A 24,801-nucleotide genomic window follows, 5' to 3' on the forward strand; every position below is an offset into this window, starting at 1 on the left:
CAAAAGCAGTTCAGTAATTCATTGGTCAAAGAATGGCTTGATGAGGTTAGAGACGTCTTGTATGATGCAGAAGATCTGCTGGAGCAAATACACTATGAGTTCTTCAAAAGTGAGTCGGAAGCTGAGTTGCACGCCAGTGCTAGCAAGGTACGCAACTTTGAATCCAAGATGATAGAAGTCCTAGATGATCTAGAATCTCTCTTAAGTCAAAAGGTTGTTCATGATTTTAAAATTTCTACTGGTGTTAGATCTGGGTTTGGTAATAAAGTGTCGGCGAAAAAAGTTGAATCTTCATCCTTGATGGCTAAAGATGCTGTTATTTATGGCAGAGACAAGGACAAAGAAATGATCTTTAGTTGGCTGACATCTGACACTAATGATAATAAGCTGTCAATACTTTCTATTGTGGGTATGGGTGGGATGGGTAAGACCACACTTGCTCAACATGTATACAATGATCCAAAGACAGAGGAAGTTAACTTTGATGAAAAAGCTTGGGTTTGCGTTTCTGATGCATTTGATGCTTTGAGAGTATCCAAAGCAATTATTGGAGCTTTCACTAACTCAAGAGATGACAGTGGAGACCTAGAAATGGTTCATGGAAAATTGAAAAAAAAGTTGTCCGAAAGGAAGTTTCTTCTTGTTCTGGATGATGTTTGGAACGAAGACCGAAACCAATGGAAAGCATTACAAACTCCTCTTACGTTTGGAGCTAAAGGAAGTAAAATTCTAGTCACAACACGCAGTCACAAAGTTGCTTCTATCATGCAGTCAACCTACATACACCAACTAAAGCAATTAGATGAAGATCGCAGCTGGCAAATATTTGCTAAACATGCTTTCCAAGATGAAAACCCTAAGTTGAATTCTGAGTTAAAGGAGATTGGCATAAAGATAGTTGAAAAGTGCCAAGGATTGCCTCTGGCCCTGGAAACAATAGGATGTCTTTTACAGTCAAAGTCATCTGTTTCAGAGTGGGAAGGTGTATTGACAAGCGAGATATGGGACTTACCAATAGAAGATAGTAAAATCGTCCCTACTTTGTTGTTGAGCTATTACCATCTTCCTTCACAGCTCAAGAGATGTTTCGCTTATTGTGCATTATTCCCCAAAGACCATAGGTTTGACAAGGAAAGCTTAATTTTCTTATGGATGGCTCAAAATTTTCTAGATTGCTCTCAACAAAGCAAATCTCCAGAAGAAGTAGTTGAAAACTACTTCAATGATCTAGTATCAAGGTCATTCTTTAAGCAAATAATTTGGTACAACAAAACATATTTTGTCATGCACGACCTTCTCAATGATTTAGCAAAATATGTTTCAGGTGAAATCTGCTACAGGTTAGGTGTTGATGGTGAAAAAAGAGTATCAAGGAAAACCCGTCACTTATCATATGTAAGTGGTCCTATTCCATATTGTACGAGTTTATGTGATGCTAAAGGGTTACGGACTTTTATAACCTTTCGGTGGCGTGAGATGTCAATAGAAGAGTTAATCTCCAACTTTAAGTTCTTACGGGTCTTAGCTTGGCGTTGGTGTATTAAGGTTCCTGACAGTATAGGCGATCTTATACATCTCCGTTCGTTAGACCTTTCAGGTACTGACATAGAGAAACTTCCTGACTCAACCTGTTCACTCTTTAACTTGCAAGAATTGAAGCTAAACAATTGTGTCAAGTTGAAGGAGCTGCCTTTGACTTTGCATGAGCTCACCAATTTGCGCCGCCTTGAACTTAAGGGAACTACTCTAACGAAGGCTCCACTCCATTTAGGAAAGATGAAGAACCTTCACGTGTGGATGGACAAGTTTGAGGTTGGCAAAAGTCGTGAGTTCAGTATTCAACAGTTAGGAGAACTTGATCTTCATGGAGAGCTGTCAATTAAAAATCTTGAAAACATCACAAACCCCTATGAGACGAATTTGAAGAATAAAACACATATTGTGTGGCTGAGTTTACAATGGAATTTAAAGCGGAACAATGCCGATTCAATGAAACAAAGAGAAGTACTTGAGAATTTGCAACCTTCTAGACATTTGAAGCAGTTGGTAATCTATTGCTATGGTGGTACAAAATTTCCCCGTTGGCTATCTGATAATTCTCTAACAAATGTTTTGTCCTTAACCTTGAAGAATTGTAAATATTGCCTATTTTTGCCTTCCCTTGGACTTTTGACATTTCTCAAGCACTTGACAATAGACGGACTTGATCAAATAGTGAAGATAGATGCTGAATTTTACGGGAATAGCTGTTCTGCATTTGCATCCTTAGAAACATTGAGGTTTACTGATATGAAAGAATGGGAAGAATGGCAATGCATGACCGGTGCTTTTCCAAGTCTTCAAAGTCTTTCTCTGACAAATTGTCCCAAGCTGAAAGAATTGCCAGACAAACTTTGTCATTTAAAGAAACTAACTGTAAAGAACTGCGGCAAATTTGGGGCTCCGATTCCCAGGGCCGTTGAGAGTCAATGTGTGAAGATGGAGCCATCTTCATTTGATATGACTTGGCTGCCCCACATATCTGATATCATTAACCATTGGTACTACTCTCTTGTAGAATTGTATATCAATGGTTGTGACTCTCTCACTACCTTTCCTCTAGATTTGTTCCCAAAACTCGGCAAGCTTAGTTTAGTCGAGTGTTGTAACCTACAGATGATATCCCAGGGGCACCCTCACAATCATTTGAAGAGATTGAGCATTGAAAAATGCTCTGAATTTGAATCATTTCCCAATGAAGGATTATCTGCAAGTCAGCTAGAGACATTTTTTATTGAAGGATTGGAGAAATTGAAGTTAATGCCTAAATGCATGTCTGCCCTTCTTCCATCTCTTAATGATCTGTACATACGCAATTGTCCAGTGGTGGAGTTTTCCGAGGGATGTTTGCCATCAAATGTAAAAACAATGCGTCTCCGGTATTGCTCCAAACTTGTGGCCTCTCTAAAGGGCGCTTGGGGAACCAACCCTTCCTTAAAAGTCTTAAATATTGGCAATGTGGATTTGGAGTGTTTTCCGGGTGAAGGTTTACTCCCATTCTCTCTTCCTGAGCTATTCATAAGAGATTGTCCAAATCTTAAGAAACTCGACTACAGGGGTCTTTGTCACCTCTCTTCTCTTAAGAAGTTAACTCTCGATAATTGTCCAATACTCCAAGGCATGCCAGAGGAAGGTCTGCCCAAATCCATCTCAACACTCATAATTGAAGACTGTCCATTGCTCAAACAGCGGTGCAAGAAACAAGAAGGTGAAGACTGGGAAAAGATTACTCACATTAAATCCATAATTGTTGATAACAAAGAAGTAAACATATAAGTCGAAAGACGATGCGTACATTTGTCGTCTGGTTCGTCAGGTTTTCCTCACCATCTTTGAAGCATTTCAAATACACTCTTATTTAGTACAAATATTTTAATATCCAATTCACCACTTCTCTTCACGCATCAAATTTTTGTCTTTTTGATTACCGTTATTCTCTTTTGTAGTTGGTTACCAATGTTTATCCTTAAGAAACAGAGTTATGGTTAAAGATCAGTCCAGGATACCTTGTGTGTACTATTTTCAGCTTAAAATGTTTCATGAATTACATAAAATACAATGATTACATAAAGAGAATCAATGAAAATAGATGAAAAATAAAACAAAATAAAAGAGATATTTTATGTACAAATAAAAAAGACAGGAAAAGAAGAAATAAAATGTAATTGACATTTTTAAAATCAATATTTCAGTGGAAATGAAAAATAGACATTGCAGCTTAACCATCCCTACTCCGAAATCATGTCTTATCAATTTAGACTTTTTTTAGTATTCTTATTACAACATATTTCTTATATACATCATTCTTCTCACAATAATGCTAATCCTCCATAGGATAAGTAGATATCTGCATAAATTGGAATTCTAGGTGGACTAGAATTAACCGAAAGAGATTGCAGAGAGATACCTAACCAAACTTAGGCGACATAACCTAAAGGATTGGAGGTAGTAGAGGTGGGATGTTTCCCCAACACTGCAACATCACAATTTAAAAATTCCTTGATGGATACCTACTTCAAGTTGTACAGATTTCATCTGTAGATCTAGTCAATTGCAAGGAATGATGGGGGAAGACAAATGTCAAGTGCAAAGTTGAGGCAATACACGTTTCTTTGTTTTAATTTTTTTCTTGCAAAACCGCCTATCTTATCTGATAACCTTTTAGGTTAGTTATCGATACTGGACCTAATGTCCACATACATAGATCTCCATACTGATAAGATATTGTCCGCTTTGGGTTAAGTCTTTTAGGATTTGTTTTTGATATCATTCCAAAAAACCTCTTATTAATGGAGGTATCTTATGTATATATAAACTCATGTCTATCTCTAATTTTATGTGATGTGAGACTTTGTTTGTACCTAACCGTTCTTACTGTTATTTTTATTCCCTAATTGCTTTTGATTTATTAATTTTTTAATTCTTTTTGGGTTCAGTAAATTATTCTAAAATTTACTGGGTGTAACAATAAGAAAGGGAAAACAAGAAAGCGGGAAAGAATTAATAGAGGGCAGCAAGGGAGAATGTAGGGTCTGTGAATACATTGTGTTATATTTTTGTTTATTATCATGATTTAATTCAGGGACAATATTATCTTCATTAGTAGTGAAAGCCATAAGCATGAGGTGTCACCCAATTTTTTTTATAGCTCATATATGTCTTTTCAAGAAGTCAAAGTGATAAAGCAGAGTGGTTTGTTTTGATGTGAAAGAAAGGTTAGAAAGTCCAAAGGTTAGATAGAAAGACTATTGTCTCTTTCTTTTTTTGAGAGTTTTTTATTATCAAATTTTGAGTTAATTCATTTTAAGTTTGTTTGGTTTCTTATAGAAAAATAATCAATTATTGTTTTATACAAGCACCTTTAATCTATGTAAAACGAGAAACCATTGAACATCTTTTATATGATAAAATTCAATTATATATATTAAAAGAGAAAAGAAATTGTATTGATGCTTTAAATTTTTTGGTCCTTAAATAAATTCCGTCAATATTTTATTGTAACTTTAACTATGCGATAAGAAATTTTGATTTTAGCATATCTAAGATCTTTATTGCTTTATTATTTTTATAATATGCTTAACCTTTCTAAATAAATTTGGGCGAGCTAGAAGAGTATAGAAGACTATAGAATATGGACTCATTCAACACTGTCACTGTCTAAACAAAAAAAGAAATAGAAATTAGGAGACAGGTAAACAAAAGTTTGAAAAATCGAAGGAAGAAGAAATTGTAAACTGAGAAAAATAAAAATGTAAAACTGGGATTGAAACTTTGGAAAGGAAGGAAAGAAATTGATCTGAGGTGGTTTTTCTTAGTAATCTTTTAAGTTGTTTAATTAGTTTGATCAGAGTTTAGTATGATTTTGTTGATTTGTCTAATTTGTTTTATTAAATGTCTATAAATATAAGAAGAGTTAAGATATTAGGCTCCTTGGATTTAATATAACAAGTTCAGATAAGTCATCGTGAACACTGTATAAACTGAACTCAATTATGCACGTAATCTTATTTGTGTGCTCAAGAGTCCCAACAGCTATGAAGTAAAGCCATTGCGAAGAAAATAGATCTCACCTTAACTCTCTCTACCTTCACTCCAATTTTCACAATCCTTTCTTTTCATTGATTTGGTCACTTCCTTTCTAACCATGCCAGTCCTAGAAACACTTGGTGGTGCTCTTTTTGGTGCTGTTCTTCAGGTACTATTTCAAAAGCTGGATTCTCATCAAGTTCTAGACTACTTTCGTGGGAGAAAGCTCGATGAGAAGCTTCTGAAAATTTTGAGGAGGAAGTTGGTGTCCATGAATGCTGTGGTTGATCATGCAGAACTAAAGCAGTTTAGAAATGAATATGTTAAAACGTGGCTTGATGATGTCAGAGACGTGTTGCTTGACACAGAGGATCTGCTGGATGAAATAGAACTTGAATACCAGAGAAGTGCTAGCAAGGTACACACTTTTGAATCCAAGCTGAAAGAAGTCCTTGATGACCTTGAATTTCTTTTGAACCAAAAGGATGATCTAGGTCTGAAAAATGCTGGTGGTGTCGGATACGAATTGGGTAATAAGGTGTTAGAGAGAAAAAATGAATCCTCATCATTGGTGGCTGAACATATTATTTGTGGCAGAGACGAGGACAAAGAAATTATCCTTAATTGGCTGACTTCAGGCAATGGCAATCTTAACCAGCTGTCAATACTTGCTATTGTGGGTATGGGTGGGATAGGTAAGACCACACTTGCCCAACATGTATACAATGACCCAAAGATGAAGGAAGCTGGATTTGATGAAAAAGCTTGGGTTTGTGTTTCTGATGAATTTGACGTTTTGAAAGTATCAAAAGCCATTATTGGGGCTCTGACTAAATCAAAAGATGATAGTGAAGACATAGAAATGGTTCATGGAAAATTAAAAGAAAAATTGACAGGAAGGAAGTTTCTTCTGGTTCTAGATGATGTTTGGAACGAAGACAGAAACCTATGGAAAACATTCCAAACTCCTCTTCGATATGGAGCTAAAGGAAGTAAAATTCTTCTCACAACACGCAGTAACAAAGTGGCTTCTATCATGCAGTCAAGCTACGTACACCAACTAAAGCAATTACAAAAACATTACAGTTGGCAAGTATTTGCTAAAAATGCATTGCAAGATGATAACTCTATGTTGAATTGTGAGTTGGAGGAGATTGGTATGAAGATAGTTGAAAAGTGCAAAGGGTTGCCTCTAGCCCTTGAAACGCTGGGATGTCTTTTACACACAAAGTCATCTGTTTCAGAGTGGGAAGGTGTATTGACAAGCGAGATATGGGACTTATCCATAGAAGATAGTAAAATCATCCCTGCTTTGCTGTTGAGTTATTACCATCTTCCTTCTCATCTCAAGAGATGTTTCGCTTACTGTGCGTTATTTCCCAAAGATCATAAGTTTGACAAGGAGACCTTAATTCTCTTATGGATGGCTGAAAATTTTCTACAATGCTCTCAGCAAAGCAAGTGTCCAGAAGAAGTAGGTGAACTATACTTCAATGATCTGTTATCAAGGTCATTCTTTCAACAATCAATCAAAGACAACGAAACATGTTTTCTCATGCATGACCTTCTCAATGATTTGGCAAAATATGTTTCTGGTGAAATATGCTTCAGGTTGGGAGTTGATAAAGCAGAAAGAGTACCAAAGACAACCCGTCACTTTTCAACTGTAATCAATCCTATTGAATATCGTAAGAGTTTATGTGATGCTAAAGGGCTACGGACATTTATATCCTTTTGGGCGGACTGTGAGATTTCAATACAAGAGTTGATTTCCAACTTTAAGTTCTTACGGGTCTTGTCTTTGCATTGCTTTAAAGTGAAGGAGGTGTCTGACACTATAGGCGATCTTAAGCATCTCCGTTCATTAGACCTTTCAAACACAGGCATAACTAAACTTCCTGACTCAACTTGTTCACTCTGTAACTTGCAAGTATTGAAGCTGAACAAGTGTTTCAATTTACAGGAGCTGCCCTCGAATTTGCATCAACTCACTAGTTTGCGCCGCCTTGAACTTGTGGGAACTACTTTAAGAAAGGCTCCAGTTCATTTAGGAAAATTAAAGAATCTTCGAGTATGGATGGGTAGGTTTGAGGTCGGCAAAAGTAGTCAGTCCAATGTTCAACTTGGAGAATTTGAGCTTCACGGACAATTGTCAATTAGAAGTCTTGAAAATATTGTCAATCCCTATGATGCATTGGCGGCAAATTTGAAAAATAAAAAACATCTTGTGGGGCTAAATCTAGAATGGAGTTTGAAGCGGAACAATGACTACTCAATAATAGAAAGAGAAGTACTTGAGAATCTGCAACCTTCCAGACATTTGAAGCATTTGTTAATCGATGGCTATGGTGGCACGCAATTTCCACGTTGGTTATCTGATAATTCTCTATTGAATGTGGAGTCCTTAACCTTGAATAACTGTAGACATTGCCAATTGTTGCCTTCCCTAGGACTTTTGACATTTCTCAAGCACTTGACAATTCATGGCCTTGATTGCATAGTCAGTATAGATGCTGACTTTTACGGGAATAGCTCTTTCGCATTTGCATCCTTGGAAACGTTGAGCTTTAATGATATGAAGGAATGGGAAGAATGGCAATGCATGACGGGTGCTTTTCCAAGTCTTCATTGTCTTTCTGTGATGAATTGTCCCAAACTGAAAGGGAACTTGCCTGTGCAACTTTCTCGCTTAAAACAGCTAACTATTGGTCAATGCAAACAACTTGTGGCTTCGATTCCCAAGGCCATAGAAATTGAAGGTGTGAAGATGGAGCCATCTTCATTTGATACTCCTCTTGAATCCTTGAGTATTTATTCATGTCCGGGCATGAATATTCCCACAAACCATTGGTACTCTTTGCTTGTAGAGTTGGATATTAGTCAATGTTGTGACTCGCTCACAAACATCCCTCTAGACATATTCCCAAAACTATGCGACCTTTGTTTGGACGAGTGTCATAACCTAAAGATGATATCACAGGAGCACTGTCATAATGATTTGAAGACTCTGAGCATTGAAAAATGCTCTCAATTTGAATCATTTCCCAATGAAGGATTATTTGCACAGAAGCTGGAGAGATTTCGTATTGAAGGATTGGAGAAATTGAAATCAATGCCTAAAAGCATGTCGGTCCTCCTTCCATCCCTTAATTATTTGTCAATACGCAATTGTCCAGAAGTGGAGTTATCTGAGGGATGTTTGCCCACAAATCTAAAAGAAATGCGTCTGAAGAATTGCTCCAAACTTGTTGCCTCACTAAAGGGGGTTTGGGGAACCAACACTTCTCTAAAATCCTTGTATATTGGCGAAGTGGATGTGGAGTTTTTCCCCTGTGAAGGTTTACTCCCACTCTCTCTTACTAATCTAGCGATATATGATTGTCCAAATCTTAAGAAACTCGACTGCAACGCTCTCTCTCATCTCTCTTCTCTTGAGAAATTGGATCTTTTGAGTTGTCCCAGCCTCCAATGCTTGTCAGAGCAGGCTCTGCCTAAATCCATTTCAGAACTCCGAATTAAAAATTGTCCGTTGCTCAAACAACGGTGCAAGAAACAAGAAGGTGAAGACTGGGAAAAGATTGCTCACATTAAATACATAGACTTTGATTAAGAAGAAGTAAACGTAAAAGATGAAGCACAAGTTGGAAATTACTAAGGCACCAATTCTCATATGCCTACATTTTCAACAGGTGCTAATTCTCCACAACATCTTTGCAGCATTTCAAATACAATCTTATTCACTTCAAATATTTTAATCTCTAGCTCACCACTTTCTTCACGCATCGACTTTTGGTCTCTTAAATGTTCTGTTTTATGTGCAAGAATTTCTATTATTGATTTCCACTTTTGAAATTTAATACTAATGCTTGTATTCAGGGAACATAGAAAATGAACGTGGGAAAGTCTGAAAGGTTTGCCATTCACTTGTTGGTTGTGTAAACTTGTTTCCTTATCCACTCTGTTTCTAACTTCTTCTTAGTTCATACTTATTATATGATTTTTTTTCTTTCAATATTATACCTTTTCTTTCCATATTTCTCAAAAAATGTGATTTTTTTTTTCGCGATACGATTTATTTTGGAGTCAATTGGATTCAATCTTCTTGATAAGATAATTCTAAGCATTATGAACTTAGTATTTCTCATACCGCAGCTTACTGTGAGGTTGGTTGGTTCTCTTAACTAATCATGTTTAATGTTCTCTTGATAGCATTCCACGAATCTGTTTACATACAACAATTTCATTCTACTATCATTATGCTTCATCTTGTAGTTGAGTTCTGTCTAAATACATTATCTGATTTGTTTTTCATGTTTGCTGATGAGCAGGACACAACAAAATTGTTGAGAGCATTAAACTCCAATGTTCTTTCCGCAGAAAATATTCAACCCTGAAAATCCTTGAAAGTAGGTGTTTTTCTAATTTGTTTTAGATATTAATTTGTGTGCAATAATTAGTTTGTTTTAGACAACCAATAATTTTCTAATTAATTTAAATGATGGAATTTTCTAAATGTTAATGTATTTGTTCTTTGTTTTTCTTGATTGAGTGTAAGTCAGATGTTTTCAAAATTGGTTTCTTCACCTTAAAGGATTGTGAAGACTATGAAGCATCAGAACCAATGTTTGAGCCAATGTATGGTGGCAAGGATGCTCTGTTTTAGTAATCACACCATATATAGGAAAAAAGAAATCAGATTTTGGGCTCCCTCTACAATCTGAGAAAACCCATCTCACTCTTTCTCACTCAACCAATCAAAGTAGAAGATTTTGGTGGCGATTCCAATGATCAGGAAAGAACTAATGTCACTTCTTCGTTGTTGTTCTTCTGTTTTTCTGAGTTGACTCATGAAAATGAGTGGCTAAACTTCTCTCTTTTTTTGGATTGGATGTAGCTCATTATACTTTTTGTGATTCTTGATACATATATATATATATATATATATATATATATATATATATATATATATATATATATATATATATATATATATTATTCCGTGCTCCAAGCATCTACTTGTTGATTATCTCTGATAGGATTTTTTGTTCTGAACGCAAGTTGGAAAGTGTTTTCTTTGTTACGATTTGAAATGAATTGTCTAATGATCCAAGTTGCTAGGAGTTCAACTAAGATCGTTAGCTTTAGCCTTATCAAAGACAAAAATAGACAACAAAATTTATGAAAATCCAAACACAAAATTTGGTAATTTATGTAATTTTTACATAGAAAATAAATAAATTTAATTAGCAAAGACAGTGGAACCAACAGATAAAAATTTAGAAATACAAAAGGTACCAAAATACTTAGTGTGATTGAGAAAATTCTAGAAATAGTTAAATATGGAAATAGTAGTTTAAAGTAATATATTTTATAATTTGGTGTATGTTGTTGTCAGGCTCCAAAATACTTAGTGTGATTGAGAAAATTCTAGAAATAGTTAAATATGGAAATAGTAGTTTAAAGTAATATATTTTATAATTTGGTGTATGTTGTTGTCAGGCTGTAAAGGGTTAAATATGTTTTTCGTCCCTTAAGTATCACACGATTTTGATTTTAGTCTCTACTGGAAACTTTGATTGTTTTTAGTTCTCGTAGTTTTGAAACTATTAGTATTAGTACTTAAAAATGGACGCCGTTAAGTTTTAGTAGATGTGGCAAATGGCGATGTCAGGTTTGATGCCAGTTGTGCTTTGCACTCTTTGCCACGTTACTGGCCAATAAGAATCTAACACTCACGTGGCCATTCTCGTTCTTCCTCCCTCACCCTCACTACAACCATTCTCGTTCTTCCTCCCTAACCCTCACTACAACTAGAATTTCAACCGTCAAAAGGACTTAGAATGTTGCTGCCAAAGTCGCTGCTCAGCGCCTTGCTCAGGTCATGGCTTCTCATATTGCCGACGACGACAGCGAAAATCTAAGTTTTCGCTACATTGCTCCCTCGCCTCTATCTCTCTCTAGGAACTCTGCTAAGTCCACTGCAACTCTCAGATCGTCATCTCCTACCACGGTTCGATTCTTCCCATTCCACTCCACATTTATCCCATCCATCATTAACTGACTTCGTTGTTGTTTGCAATGGTGTTTGCAATTTTTTTTTTGGTATAGGTTGTTTGTAGAGTTTATTGGAGGATTCCACAGCCCCACTCTTGTATTCCTTATCATAACTAGATTAAGAAAAATAAACCAGCAATAATTTCATATTTTAAATATGTTTACAGTTGCAGCATATAAAAAATAAATTCAAAACGAAATGGTAATTAGGATGAGAATTCAATTTCACAAGCCGCAAAACGCCTCAAGAAGTTCATCAATGAGTTGAGGCCTACACTTATCCATGATCCTTCGAGGAATTACTAGTGGATCCTCTGCAATTTCCTCACTCCTGCGCCCTTCCATGTGGTCCATAACAGTAACCATATTCTCTTTCGCCACAATCTCCATACACGACTGTGCTCCCATCACACTGTATTGCCCCTAATCAATAGCAACACAGACTAAGCACACAGTTCAACACATTCAGCAACGTGGCAGAGAGTGCAGAACGCAGCTGGCATCAAACTTGACATCGCTGTTTGCCACATCTACTAAAACTTAACGCCGTCCATTTTTAAGGACTAATACTAATAGTTTCAAAACTACGAGACTAAAAATCATCAAAGTTTCGAGTGAGGACTAAAACCAAAATCGTGTGATACTTAAGGGACAAAAAACATATTTAACCCGGTTGTAAATGATAGTGTACATATATATTTATATGTTTCATCTCATTATAGAAAATTCTACCAAGAATTTATGTACAATTTTCTATGTGAAATGTTACATGTGACAATTTTCTATAGTGTAATTAATGAGATTTGACAAGTGGGTTTTTGGATTAAATTTTCAAGATCTTACCATACTAGTCATAGTTTAAAGTAGTATATTTTGTAATTTTATGTAAGTTGTTGACATGGTTCAAAATGATACTATACATGAATATTCATATATTCGTCTCATTCTATAAAATTTTAGCTAGAATTTATTTATTATGTTGTATGTGGAATGTTATGCTTTTTCTCTTAACTTAAGACTTTTCTATCAACGGTGACAACGAGTTAGAGTTGAATAATGTCTACTGTTACTTATAACAAAAAAAAATTTACCCATTACCGTATTATTATTTATTAGATATTTATTTAAAAATATTTATGAATATTTTAAAACTCAGTTATTCTTGAATACTCACGGTTATCTAAAAGAATATGTTTTATAAAATTTAAAAATAAAATATAAATAAAATTTTAAAAAATAAATAAATATATATATAATATAAAATAATTTTAATTAAATTTAACCTAATAAAATATAAATTAATTTTAATTTAATTTAATTTAATAAAATATAAATTAATTTTAATTAAATTTAATTTAATAAAATATAAATTAAATTTTTATTTTAATTTTTTGCATATAATAAATATTCGTGGTTACTATCATACTTCCGCAAATTTTATCTACAAATATTCGTAAATAAGGATATTTTTGTCATCTTATTTTTATATTTTTCTAAAATTTCCATTTAATACTTATATGCTAAGCTTTTTTTTTATATTGTTGTAGAATTTAACTCTTTAATAAAATCAACACGCGAATTTAAATGATCTGATCCGTGTTAAAAAAATGCATGTTGGTGATGTTTTTCTTGACGAGTGACCATTTTTATTGTTTTTTAAAGTAAAACACCTTTTCTTCTTACCTAATATTTATGTTCAATAATAAATACTCGTAGGACTAACTATTCACCACGAATGATACCAATAATAAATACTGCTAGAATTAACTATTCATCACAAATTTTATATGTGAATTCCACAAATATTTTTGTCATTCTTATTTTTTATATTATTCTAAAATTTACATTACCCTTATATTTTAAGTTTTTTTTATTATTCTAGAATTTACTCTTTAATAAAATCAACAGGCAAATTTGAATGATCTTATCCGTGTTAAGAAAATGCATGTTGGTGATGTTGCTCTTGACGAGTGACAATTTTTGTTTTTAAAAGTAAAACACCCAATACCTTTTCTTCTTACAGAACATCTGTGTTCAATTCAAACACTTTCATTACAAAAATGTTCTCCCAACGTAAGAATGCTCGCTTCAACAATCAAACAGTTGCTCGTGTCGGATAAGTTAATTAGTTTAATCAGGCTAATATTCAACCTTTATAAAGGTCTTGTTGCATATAATACTAACGACTTGTATTATTTACAAATTTATTAAAGAAATTGATTATTTTAATAACATTACGCTGACTTCTGTTATAAATTACACTAAAACTAAAACAGTCTTCAAAATTAGAGGAAAAAAATCAAACTTATTCTATCAAATGATCAACAACATATCCACATCAAATAATAGAAATAATAATAAAAAGAATAATAAGCAACTTATGTGACATGCAAATTGACTTGTAAATTAATCCTACCACTGTCTGACATAATCCATGGAAATGGTTCTCTGACGAAGCACCAAAACTTCATGGGGATCAAAACAGAAATGTTGATGAACCCTATTAGGGTTAGTCTTAGCTTCATGCTCCTCCTTTTCATCACAACAAGTGCTCAAACACCAATTTACATGAACAGTTTCTGTGACAACTCAACTCTTGTTAGCTCCTCATACAAAGCCAACGTGGACACCCTTTTCTCATGGCTACTCACAGACTCATACGAAAGCGATGGATACAACTACACCTCTGTAAATAGCAACAACCACAACAATGATGATGCTGTTTATGGATTGTACAGTTGCAGATACGACATCACAGGGTATTTTTGCCGGTTCTGCATCAACAGTGCTTCCAGTGAACTCACTCGAAGGTGTTCCAGTAGTGTAGGAGCTATCATATGGTATGACATATGCATCATCCGTTTCACAAACCAAAGTTTCAGTGGCCAAGTTAGTTTATCCCCAATATGGAATACTACCGGAACCAGAAAAATCAAGGTAATGTTTCGGTATGGAACATGAAAACTCAGATAGCTTAAGGATGTTTTCTTTTTCTTAACATGATATCAGTGTGAAGTATGCAAGGGTTCTTGAGGTTAAGAAGTCTGATTGTTCACTTTCCGAACTTTTATTCCTTTTAGTTAAGTTTTTGTATCTGCCAAATTCAATGTTAAAACTTTGAGTAAGAGAGATTTAAGCCTAGTTTCATTCCTACAAATGACATAACTATTATAGTAAATGTTAAACAAAGTTTACTATATATGGTTCAGGATTGAATAACAATATGAAAACCTTTTATACTGTTGTTACCTGAACATTTTTTCATTTACATATGCATGTCATATAATGTGTTGTTAGTTAATTCATTTTTATTTGAGATTTTCTTATTTTGTTTTTTAAAATATTCTGTAATAAAAAAATGCTTTTATTATGGCTTTGTTTTACAATTTCATTCACTACTATGTTTAAGAAAGTTATACTAAAAATTAACATATTATACTAGTCTGTGATTCCATGAGAGTAAAACTACTGAAGTTTTTCTAGTTTTTTGAATGTTCTTTAGTTCACTTAAAATTCAATATTCTATCGTAAATTTTGATCCAAACACAGGACTCATCAGAAGTTAAGAAAACTGAGGATTGTATGGATGGTTTGATTAGAAAGGCAACGGTAGAGACGAAGACATATTGGGCAGTGGATGAGTTTGATTGGGTTGACAATGAGAAAAGATATGGGTGGGTGCAGTGTGACAGAGGTATTAAAAATGATCAGTGCGGTGAGTGCTTGCATGCATTGTTAGACATATTTCCACAGTGTTGTTCTACAAATGTACAGTGGGCAATTTTTGGTCCAAGTTGTAGCATGAGGATGGATGATCAAAATCTTTACGCGAGTTCAGGTTAGCGTTTATAATATGGGTCCTCTGTTGAATCTTTGATGTTATCTTTATGCTATTTAAAATAAGTTGATATGAAATTAGATTTTTTACTGAAATTTTGTGTTGTTTTCTGTTGTTCAAAATACTTTGATTTATTCCAATTTTGAAAACATAAACATAAAGAAAAATAAATACATAATTTTTTTTGAGTTAAAAGAATGAAACTTCTTCACATTTAGATTTTTCCATTTTATCTATAGAATTTTAGTGTAGAGTAGATAGGACTATTTATTAGTGTTCTTCTGTGTAGCCTTGAGTTTATGAATTTTTAGAGTTGTTGGGTACAAACAAAATCCCACATCATATAAAATATGAAATAGATATGAATTTATATACACATAAGATACATATCTTGAAAGAGACCTTATGGGGTGATACCAAAAACAAATCATGAGATCTTAGTCCAAAGTGATTACTGAGAAACCTGAGATCTTACGGAATCCAAGTTAAGCCTACTTTAGGAAAACTTTTACTGAGAAGCAACTGATTACTGTAGCTTTTACTCCATGCTAAGAACAAGTATCATTGGGTGGTACCCTTAAGATGCTACATTTTTCCTACAACAATTAGATTCTGTTTTCCCTGTGATTCAAGGTGACATGTGAAAAACAAAAACTTAATTAACAAATTATTATCCAAAAAGGACTTTTATGAAAGGGCCTGATCAGTAGAATGGAAGTGATATTGATCCATAACATGTGACACTGACTTTATTTAGGCTTTGAGTACGTTTATCTTTTCTTTCTGTTTGCATAATGTGAATCTGAATAATGTGTAGATGATTAAAATTATAAGTTTTCATGTTTTATCCTGTTGTAGGCAACGGAGGTATTAGCAAGCAAATAAAGTTGATAATTTCCTTTAGTGTGTTGGGGTTTGTAGCTCTGCTATCATTAAGTGTCTACTGCTTCTGGCACAGGAAAAGAGTCAGAAAAGGTAATTTGCTGCAATAACACTTGCTTAGTTTTTGAAAAAGATTGTTTTGCCATACTCAAATTTGAACTCAAAAACTTGTCATTGTAGATACGATGCAGTTTGTTGAGGAATCATTGAATGGAGATCTACCTACAATCCCATTAACCGCAGTTCTACATTGTACTAATAACTTTTCAGAAGAATCTAAATTAGGGGAAGGTGGATTTGGCCCTGTTTACAAGGTATTAGTGATTTGGAGTTTGTAATATAGATTCTTTATATTTGGCATCTTTCTATATGTTCTAATTTATTGCAAGCTTTTATCAGGGAACTTTAGCAGATGGAAGACAAATCGCAGTGAAAAGGCTCTCACAATTTTCTGGTCAGGGTTCAGAAGAGTTCAAGAATGAAGTGATGTTTATAGCTAAATTGCAACATCGTAACCTTGTGAGACTTTTGGGGTGCTGTTTGGAGGAAAATGAGAAGATACTTGTATATGAGTATATGTCTAATTCAAGCCTCGACTTTTATCTCTTTGGTGGTATGTTTTACATATAGTTTTAGTGAATAACTTTTTCATGAGCGTTTGTAGTTTTTATTGCTTTTTCTGAGCTCCAAATTAATCATGGCCTACGGAAACAAATCAAGTAGAGGTGCTATTGGCTTTAAAGTATTGATGTGAAACTGATTACAGGGTATATTATTTATTAGCTTATATGACAAGTGCTAGATGATCTTGATATGTAGTTTTCTTTAAGAACAAGAGCAAGAAATCAAGATCATAATAATAATATTCCCAGAGAAAGTTGTGGGGCTATGTTCATTTCTATTCATAATGTGAAATTGAGTCCTTAAGTGCTTTTTTTTTCTTCGCATGCTGCTGTTTCTTTTTTACTTTTTGAGTTATCTTCTTTGTTTTGATGCTCTCAGACGAAGAGAAGAGAAAGCAACTTGATTGGAAACTAAGATTAAGCATTATCAATGGAATAGCAAAAGGTATTTTATATCTTCATGAGGACTCTCGACTCAAAGTAATTCATAGAGATCTCAAAGCTAGCAATGTTCTATTAGACCATGAGATGAATCCCAAGATATCAGATTTTGGATTGGCGAGGGCCTTTGAAATAGGACAGAACCAAGCTACGACAAAACGAGTTGTGGGCACCTAGTGAGTTATACTAATCCAGTTTTAACCATTTAAGCATTTGAAAAAAGAAGTTTTTGTTATGTACTAATGATTCAATGTATAAGAGGAATAATGAAGTTGTATTGCTTCCGTGCAGTGGATACATGGCTCCAGAATATGCTATGGAAGGATTACTTTCTGTGAAATCGGATGTTTTCAGCTTTGGAGTTATTGTCGTAGAAATCATTTGTGGAAGAAAGAACAGTGGATTCCATCTATCAGAACATGGTCAAAGTCTTCTTTTATATGTGAGTTTTCTCTCCTATTGTTCAAGGAGTCATTGAACCATAGAGATTAAGAACATTCACAAATCACAATTACATGCAGGCTTGGAGAATATGGTGCGCAGGAAAATGTTTGGAATTGATGGATCCAACACTGATAAAATCCTTTAGAGCAAGTGAAGTTGTCAAGTGCTTACACATTGGTTTGTTGTGTGTTCAACAAGATGCAGGAGATAGACCAACCATGTCTACAGTTGTTCTAATGCTAGGAAGTGAAACAATGGCCCTTCCAAAACCTAACCACCCTGCATTTTCGGTTGGAAAATTGACCTATAAAGAAATATCAACTTCAAGAAGTTCCAAGAATCTTTCTATTAATGATGTAACAGTCTCAAGCGTTTTAGCAAGATAATGGGGAATTTTTTTTGTTAGAGGAATATGTATTCATTCTATATAAAACTATAACATTAATAACACATATAGATTAATAACATATCTTGAATTACCTTTGCTCAATATAGTCAAAATTATATATGAGATTAATCTTGCTTGTATTGAATATACACTACTATATTCATAATAGAAGAAATATGGGCTAAGTCCAATATATAAATAAAAAATAATAACAAACTAACTAAAGATAAAAGATAAAGATAAGATATCTATATAAGATATCTAATAATATAATATATCTAACACTCCCCTCAAGTTGGTGCATACAAATTGTATGTCTCAAGCTCTTCACTAATATGATCAAAGGACATAAAAAAGATATCTACTTCTGCACTCGAGTGATACCAAATTGTTAATGATTTGCGAAAACAATATAGAAGAAGAAATACCAACCCAGAAGACTCTCCTTAAGCAAAAAATCTTGGAGGTTGCTTCATATAAATCTCTTTATCGTTGTCGAGGAATGCATTGTTGACAACCAGTGGATAAAAAGGTCATTGGTTAAGAGTCACCACGACTATAAACAAATTAACAAAAGTCATCATTACCATTGGAGAAAAACCTTATATGGACGAGTTAAATACACCTATGATAGAAGAGAGATCATAAGATACAATAAGAAGCCATGGATAAACAAGAGAGAGAAACCCTAAAAATCCAAGATTCTTCAATCAAGGATTTTGGAAGAGGAAAAAAGAGTGATCTCGACTCTTTGAATAACTTCTTGAGAGGATAAGAGAGGACAACGACGCGCATGACGGATTTGAAAGAGGAAAAAGAGCAACCTCGACGTACTGAATCGCTGCTTGAGAAGAGACGGGACGCACCACCCTGCACGACAGAAAATGGAGTAGGCCCACAACTTCGAAGGTGCTGAGAGTGTGGAGGAGCTCCGATGAAGTCACCGTTGAAGGCACAATAGTCGCCTAGCTGAGATGATCAAAATCGTGTGGTTGTTGGTCAAAACTAGAACTCTGATAGTGATGAAGGCAGACAACGCCACCGACGATGAGTGTAGTGGCAGAGGCGAGGAAATGTTTTCCTAAAAGAACTTTAGCTTCTAGATACCATGTTGAATATAGTGAAAATTATGTATGAAGATTAATCTCCACGTGTTGAATATACACATAACGTACCATACTTATAATAGAAAAAATATGAGTTAAGTCCAAAATACAAATAAGAAATAATAACAAACTAATTAAAGATATAAAATAAAGATAAGATATTTAATAATCTAATATATCTAACAATCTTTTTTTTGTTTGTAATAGAAATGTCAATTATTTTGATACCATGTCATTAAGGTCTTCAAGAAGTGAATATGTAATTGTCTTACCAATTTAGTATCTAGCTTCTTCTTCTTGTTTTTTCCTTTCCTTTCCCTTCTTCATTTTTTTAACCTAATGAAATTAACTACCTACACATACATCATATGAGATAACTAAGTATATCCCCACAAGCACAATTAAACTGAGATTCACGTTGATTCTATAGTACATGTACCTCAAAACGTTAAAATTCTTATAAAAAAAAGTGAACTTATCTTGTTTTCATATTTGATCAAGAAAATTTGTAGCTCTCTTATGTGAAACTTATCTTGTTTTCTGAAACCGACATTAACAAGAATGTGTGTCTATTCTGTTAGACATTTATAGAGTTGATTTTATTCTTAAAATCTCCACACTCGAATATAGTACTTGTACAAAACAAATTTGAGATTTGATTCATTCGAATGAGGTAAGCCAACACACTTTGCTCAATGCATTTTCTAATGATTTGTTTAATATGTATTGTTCCTATATATATGGAAGCCAAAGATATTTGAGATTCGATGATTCTCAAATATAGTCAAATATATTGTGAGGCAAAGGTTAGTCATTAGAAATTACTACCACTAGAAGACAAGGAAATTTATGTTTTTTAATGAGAACCACAAGCTACTTGAAGATATATATTAAATTAGAATACATAGTCCAACCCGATGAGTTGTTTCAAAAAATTTTATCAAAAAGCTTCCAAAATCATGCATGGAGTACAAACAACAACTAAAGCATAGGCGCAAACAAATCTCCCTCCCAAACTTTATCATACACATATTCATTGAAGATATCAATCAAAAAGAGTGTAGTACTAGAAGGCTAAGGCATTATCAGCCAAAACAAGACAAACTAGCTCCCAAAATGTATGAGAAAAAAACCTAATTACAAGAAAAATAATTTTAAATATTCTCGTCCTAGTGTATATAAACCCAGCTTCAAGAAAAAGGGAAATTGCTTTGTCCTTGTTAAACTAGGCTATCATTACGCACCTTAGTGTATAACAATCGAGTAAGAAACAACCATTCTCTTAAGACATATTCTAAGCTTTTAATTAATTCTTGAATAACTTGGTGTTTACTTGTGTTAGAGTCATGTTTATTAGTTAGAATAAACAATTGATGTTTTTTGTCTAGTGATATGTGATTTGTATGTTTACTTTATTTACATTACTTTTGGATTTATGAGTAAGTTTTGGAACTCAGTGTTTCATTATGATTTTAAATTTGCATTATGTTTTAGTTTGATTTGATTTAGATAAAAGGTAAATTAATTTGGAATTCTAAAAAAAAAATAAACTAAAATTTTGATATATATATATATATATATATATATATATATATATATATATATATATATAAATTAATTAGTGGAGATGGGAATAATATTTTTGATCGATGACAGGTTGTAGTAAATTTTACCATTACAACGGTTGAATAATTTGTAGCATACATTTAATGAAATCATCAATAAGAGTGTCAAGTGTGTTAAGACAAAATCGTCCATAAGACTTATATGTCTACACGCTTTCATGTTTAAACGAGATGAGAATCAAATAACATTAAACGATATGAGAATCTAAAATGCTTAACTAGAAGAATAAGATAGGCAGAAATATAAGTTAGGCTCAAAACCCTCAATCTTCTAGCAACATACGAAAGCCTAAGGAAAACACTTGGTTATAAGAAAAGCAAAACATCTAAGTTAAAACTTCCAAACACAATGCTAAATGACTTACAAGTCAAGCATCTAAAAGAGTTATGCTAACGCGTAAACTATATTGTACTTAATGGTAATCAGTTGAACTCTCAAGAAGTGAAAAGATGTCGAGACAATGTCTCTGACTAAAACCTTTAACAGTATGAAATAAAGATTCAAACACATGTACAAAACAAAACTCAAATGCTCTTTCTCTAAAAAGGAAATATCCCAAAAAGCGTTTACAATAGACTAGACGATACCATGAGCTAAAACCTTTACTTTGTCCAATGATAAAGTTCTTACTCAACGCTTAAAATAATGAAAAATTTAAATGATAAACTCTACCTCAACGGTAGAAAATGTAAAAAGCACTTTGTTGTTATGAACAAACATTAAATATCATTAAATGCTCAACATTCAAAAACAACAAAATTGCTTAGAGATAAGACATATTTGATGCATGCACAATCTACTCTATTTTATGCAGATAACCTACTACACGCATCCCCTTGCTTTATTTGAAATATATCAGAAGTGGACGTTATAGACAAAGAAGACATTTGTGGAATGTTATCCTCTTAAGAAGTCATGTTTGAAAGATAGTACAACCTACTTCGAGCAAAGTACTGAAAAAGCAAGCCTACTCTGACAAGTTGACTTTAACCAACAACTACTTCACACGCATGACAGAGAAGACACAAGATTCAAGGTGAAGAGCTCAGTCTAACAAATATCTTTTGAAAGAGCCTTTAAATAGAAGATCATTAAAAGGAAGAATCCAGAGGATAGGTTACAACGAAAATATCAATCCTACGAAAAACGTTTGGAAAAAAGCAAAGAAAAGCTCAAGCTCAAAGAGAGTATCTGAGAAAAGAAAGAAAAAAGTTAAGCAACACTCTCTGAATTCGTTGTAATATCTACTTACTGTTGTAAGAAGAGAGAAAAGAGAATATTATCCTGAACACATATCCTCTCTACGGGAGTAATCGTCTAAACAACTTGTAAGCAATCAGTTGATTTCAATTCTGAGGAGAATTAAAACACTTGTTGTGTAACTCAGGCAAGTTAAGGAAATATAGACAGTGTATCAGAGAGTGTTAGGATTGTCTAGTACTAGGAGTGCTGAAACTCAATCAGTCTAGGGTAACAAGAGTTATGGAGAGACCAAGAGTGATGAAGAATACTGCATAACTAGGAGTGAGTGAAACTCAACCAGCCAACGTATCGGGGATACCAGGAGTGTCTAAGAATACCAGGATTGGTGAGAAAACTAAGTTATAATATTGTTGAAGATTATAGTGGAACCCTCTAAGGATAGAGAACACTGGACGTAGCTTATTTGGAGTGAACCAGTATAAAAATATTTGTGCATTTATTGTTTAACTCTAATTCGTTGCTTCTTTTATAAACCATGTAGTTGCATTTTAGTTTTGATCACAAGAGCTTACCATACTAAATTATTGTTCATTAAGAGAAAGTTCTTTCAAACATTGCAGTGAATATTCTAAATAACATATGAAAAAGTTTTATTGTTTAAAACATTTAAATTTAATTACTTCCTAAAAGTAAATGTGAACTAAGTCATGCACAAATATCACTTTTAACTATAATGAAGCTGATGAGAGTTAATTACTTGGTATTAACAAACTCAATGAAATTTAATTAGTGGATGAAATAAGAAATAGTAAATATTTATCAACGACGAATATAGACAACAAAATTTATGAAAATCCAAACACAAAATTTGGTAATTTATGTAATTCTTACATGAAAAATAATAAATTTAATTAGCAAAGATGGTGGAACCAACCGTTATAAATTTAGAAATACAAAAGGTACCAAAACGTCAATATATAGAAATATGATAGTATTTTGAGACTGGGAAATACTTCATGTGATAGAGAAAATTGTAAAAATACTAGCCATAGTTTAAAGTAGTATATTTTGTAATTTTATGTAAGTTGTTGATTGTCAGAATCATTCAAAACGCATCCAAAAACTCCTCTGAACGGACGCCAGGTGTCAAGCGACGAGAATCTAAAAATCAGATAGTGGAAGGCAGGTGTCAGCAGATGAGCGCATGTTCGTTTTGACGTGGGAAGCAAAACTGATTTTCTGAAAATTCACGTCACACTCTCTGCATGCACCCTTCTTCTCCAAACTCTGAAATTCTCATTTCTCTTTCTTCTCTCTAAAAAAGCTCCCTTCTCTCTACCAAAACTCACCCTTTCTCTTCTCCGATCACCGTTCAGGCACCGTAGAAGCACTTCCGGCGTCCAGACCTTTAGTTTGAACCGAACGGTTTCGGGTTCTGAACTGGTAAGTTCTTCTTCTCGTTAGCCGTTCATTATCTGGTACATGCAAACCAAGTTTTGGTTGCATGATTTCATCTCGTCTGAGCCATTGTTGGTTTTTTGTTTGGTTAGTTTTTGAAGAACTGTTGAGCGTTGAGGGTAGAAGGAATTTTAGTCAGACGGACCTAAATTCTGCCTCTAGGAACGTTCGTTCACACTTAGAGGTAAGAGAAGCTTATTTAATTTAATTTGTATGTTTACTGTGCTGCATGAACGTTCGTTGATTTGATGATTGGAAATGAAATATGATTGTGCTATGTTCTGATGTATGAAATATATGAAATTTATATGATATAAATGTATGAACTTACATAGATAAATGTTGAGAAATTGAATTGATAGAAATGACTTCTAAGTATGAAATTCCCCTATGAGAGTGTACGTTCGTAACTGGACGGTCCTTGACCGTTCGGTTTTCATAGTAAACTTGGTTAGAATTTGATTTTTTCATTCGGGAAGAATCCTAGTTGAGAACGAGCGTCTTCACTTCGAAATACTGTGCATGAGCGTTCGGCCAAGCGTAGTTGGTTATTGGCGTTCGGTTATAAACTTAAGTATATGTATATATATGTATTTGTATATTTTCGTTTATTCGTAAACACTACTTCAATAATATCTTATTATATTTATCAAGCTTTCTAATATAAGTTTAGTAGTGCTCGGTCTTACACCAAGCGCTCTTACTAAGTAGTGCTCGGTCTTACACCAAGCGCTCATTCTCTTTCTATAATCTATATGATGAAAATAGCGTTCGTCCAAAATCAATAGAGTTCTCCCTACAGTGCTCGGCCATTGATTGACATTCGAATTTCTTAATATTAAACTCAAACGAGCTAAGTATTCACAAGCGTTCGGCTTCTTCATGTGAATCCTTCTAAGTATTATTTTTGAATGTCTTGAAGTGTCCGTATCCATTAGTTCCAACCTAGGGTCTTAGTCTTTGGCATGGTCTTTTTAGCTAAAAATGATTAAAAATGATAGTATACATAAATATTCATAGATTCATCTCATTCTAAAAAATTTTAGCTAAAATTTATGTATAATGTTCTATGTGGAATGTTATGATTTTTTCTCTTATCTTCAACTTTATTAAGGGTGACAATGAGTTAGCTAGTATCTACTTGCTACCTAACTTATAATAAAAAAAATTCAC

At 33.7% G+C, this 24,801-nt stretch overlaps 3 protein-coding genes across 6 annotated transcripts; all 3 read left to right on the forward strand.

Moving 5' to 3' along the window:
• The first annotated feature begins 46 nt into the window (after positions 1–46).
• On the forward strand, positions 47–3,578 carry LOC108339044 (putative disease resistance protein At3g14460). The gene is made up of 2 exons (XM_052877927.1): positions 47–147; positions 249–3,578. The coding sequence occupies exons 1-2, from the start codon at positions 62–64 to the stop codon at positions 3,313–3,315; spliced, it is 3,153 nt and encodes a 1,050-aa protein (XP_052733887.1). The 5' UTR covers positions 47–61; the 3' UTR covers positions 3,316–3,578.
• A 1,569-nt stretch (positions 3,579–5,147) lies between these two features.
• Positions 5,148–10,482, forward strand: LOC108339050 (putative disease resistance RPP13-like protein 1). Of its 4 annotated transcripts, XM_017576203.2 has the most exons (3): positions 5,149–9,254; positions 9,894–9,971; positions 10,157–10,482. In XM_017576203.2, exon 1 carries the CDS (start codon positions 5,684–5,686, stop codon positions 9,173–9,175), a length of 3,492 nt encoding a protein of 1,163 aa, XP_017431692.1. In that variant the 5' UTR covers positions 5,149–5,683; the 3' UTR covers positions 9,176–9,254; positions 9,894–9,971; positions 10,157–10,482. The 4 variants fall into 4 exon arrangements, with proteins under 4 accessions (XP_052733885.1, XP_052733884.1, XP_017431692.1 ...); XM_052877925.1 differs by having other exon boundaries at positions 5,148–9,971; XM_052877924.1 differs by having other exon boundaries at positions 5,148–9,254; positions 9,442–10,482.
• Positions 10,483–14,050: 3,568 nt separating this feature from the next.
• Positions 14,051–18,285, forward strand: LOC108339135 (cysteine-rich receptor-like protein kinase 25). The gene is made up of 8 exons (XM_052877928.1): positions 14,051–14,556; positions 15,169–15,457; positions 16,316–16,432; positions 16,520–16,653; positions 16,739–16,952; positions 17,342–17,579; positions 17,695–17,845; positions 17,925–18,285. The coding sequence occupies exons 1-8, from the start codon at positions 14,089–14,091 to the stop codon at positions 18,231–18,233; spliced, it is 1,920 nt and encodes a 639-aa protein (XP_052733888.1). The 5' UTR covers positions 14,051–14,088; the 3' UTR covers positions 18,234–18,285.
• The last annotated feature ends 6,516 nt before the right edge of the window (positions 18,286–24,801 follow it).

This window comes from Vigna angularis, chromosome 5 (genome assembly GCF_016808095.1).
Source record: "Vigna angularis cultivar LongXiaoDou No.4 chromosome 5, ASM1680809v1, whole genome shotgun sequence".
Classification (NCBI taxonomy): Eukaryota; Viridiplantae; Streptophyta; class Magnoliopsida; order Fabales; family Fabaceae; genus Vigna; species Vigna angularis.

Coding starts and splice junctions, on each gene's coding strand:
- LOC108339044 (XM_052877927.1), top strand. CDS start 62: ATGATGCAGAAGATCTGCTGGAGCAAATACACTATGAGTTCTTCAAAA. Junction 148..248: donor TGCACGCCAGTGCTAGCAAG/GTACGCAACTTT, acceptor TACTGGTGTTAG/ATCTGGGTTTGGTAATAAAG.
- LOC108339050 (XM_052877925.1), top strand. CDS start 5,684: ATGCCAGTCCTAGAAACACTTGGTGGTGCTCTTTTTGGTGCTGTTCTT.
- LOC108339135 (XM_052877928.1), top strand. CDS start 14,089: ATGGGGATCAAAACAGAAATGTTGATGAACCCTATTAGGGTTAGTCTT. Junction 16,433..16,519: donor CAGGAAAAGAGTCAGAAAAG/GTAATTTGCTGC, acceptor TTGTCATTGTAG/ATACGATGCAGTTTGTTGAG. Junction 17,580..17,694: donor AAACGAGTTGTGGGCACCTA/GTGAGTTATACT, acceptor GCTTCCGTGCAG/TGGATACATGGCTCCAGAAT.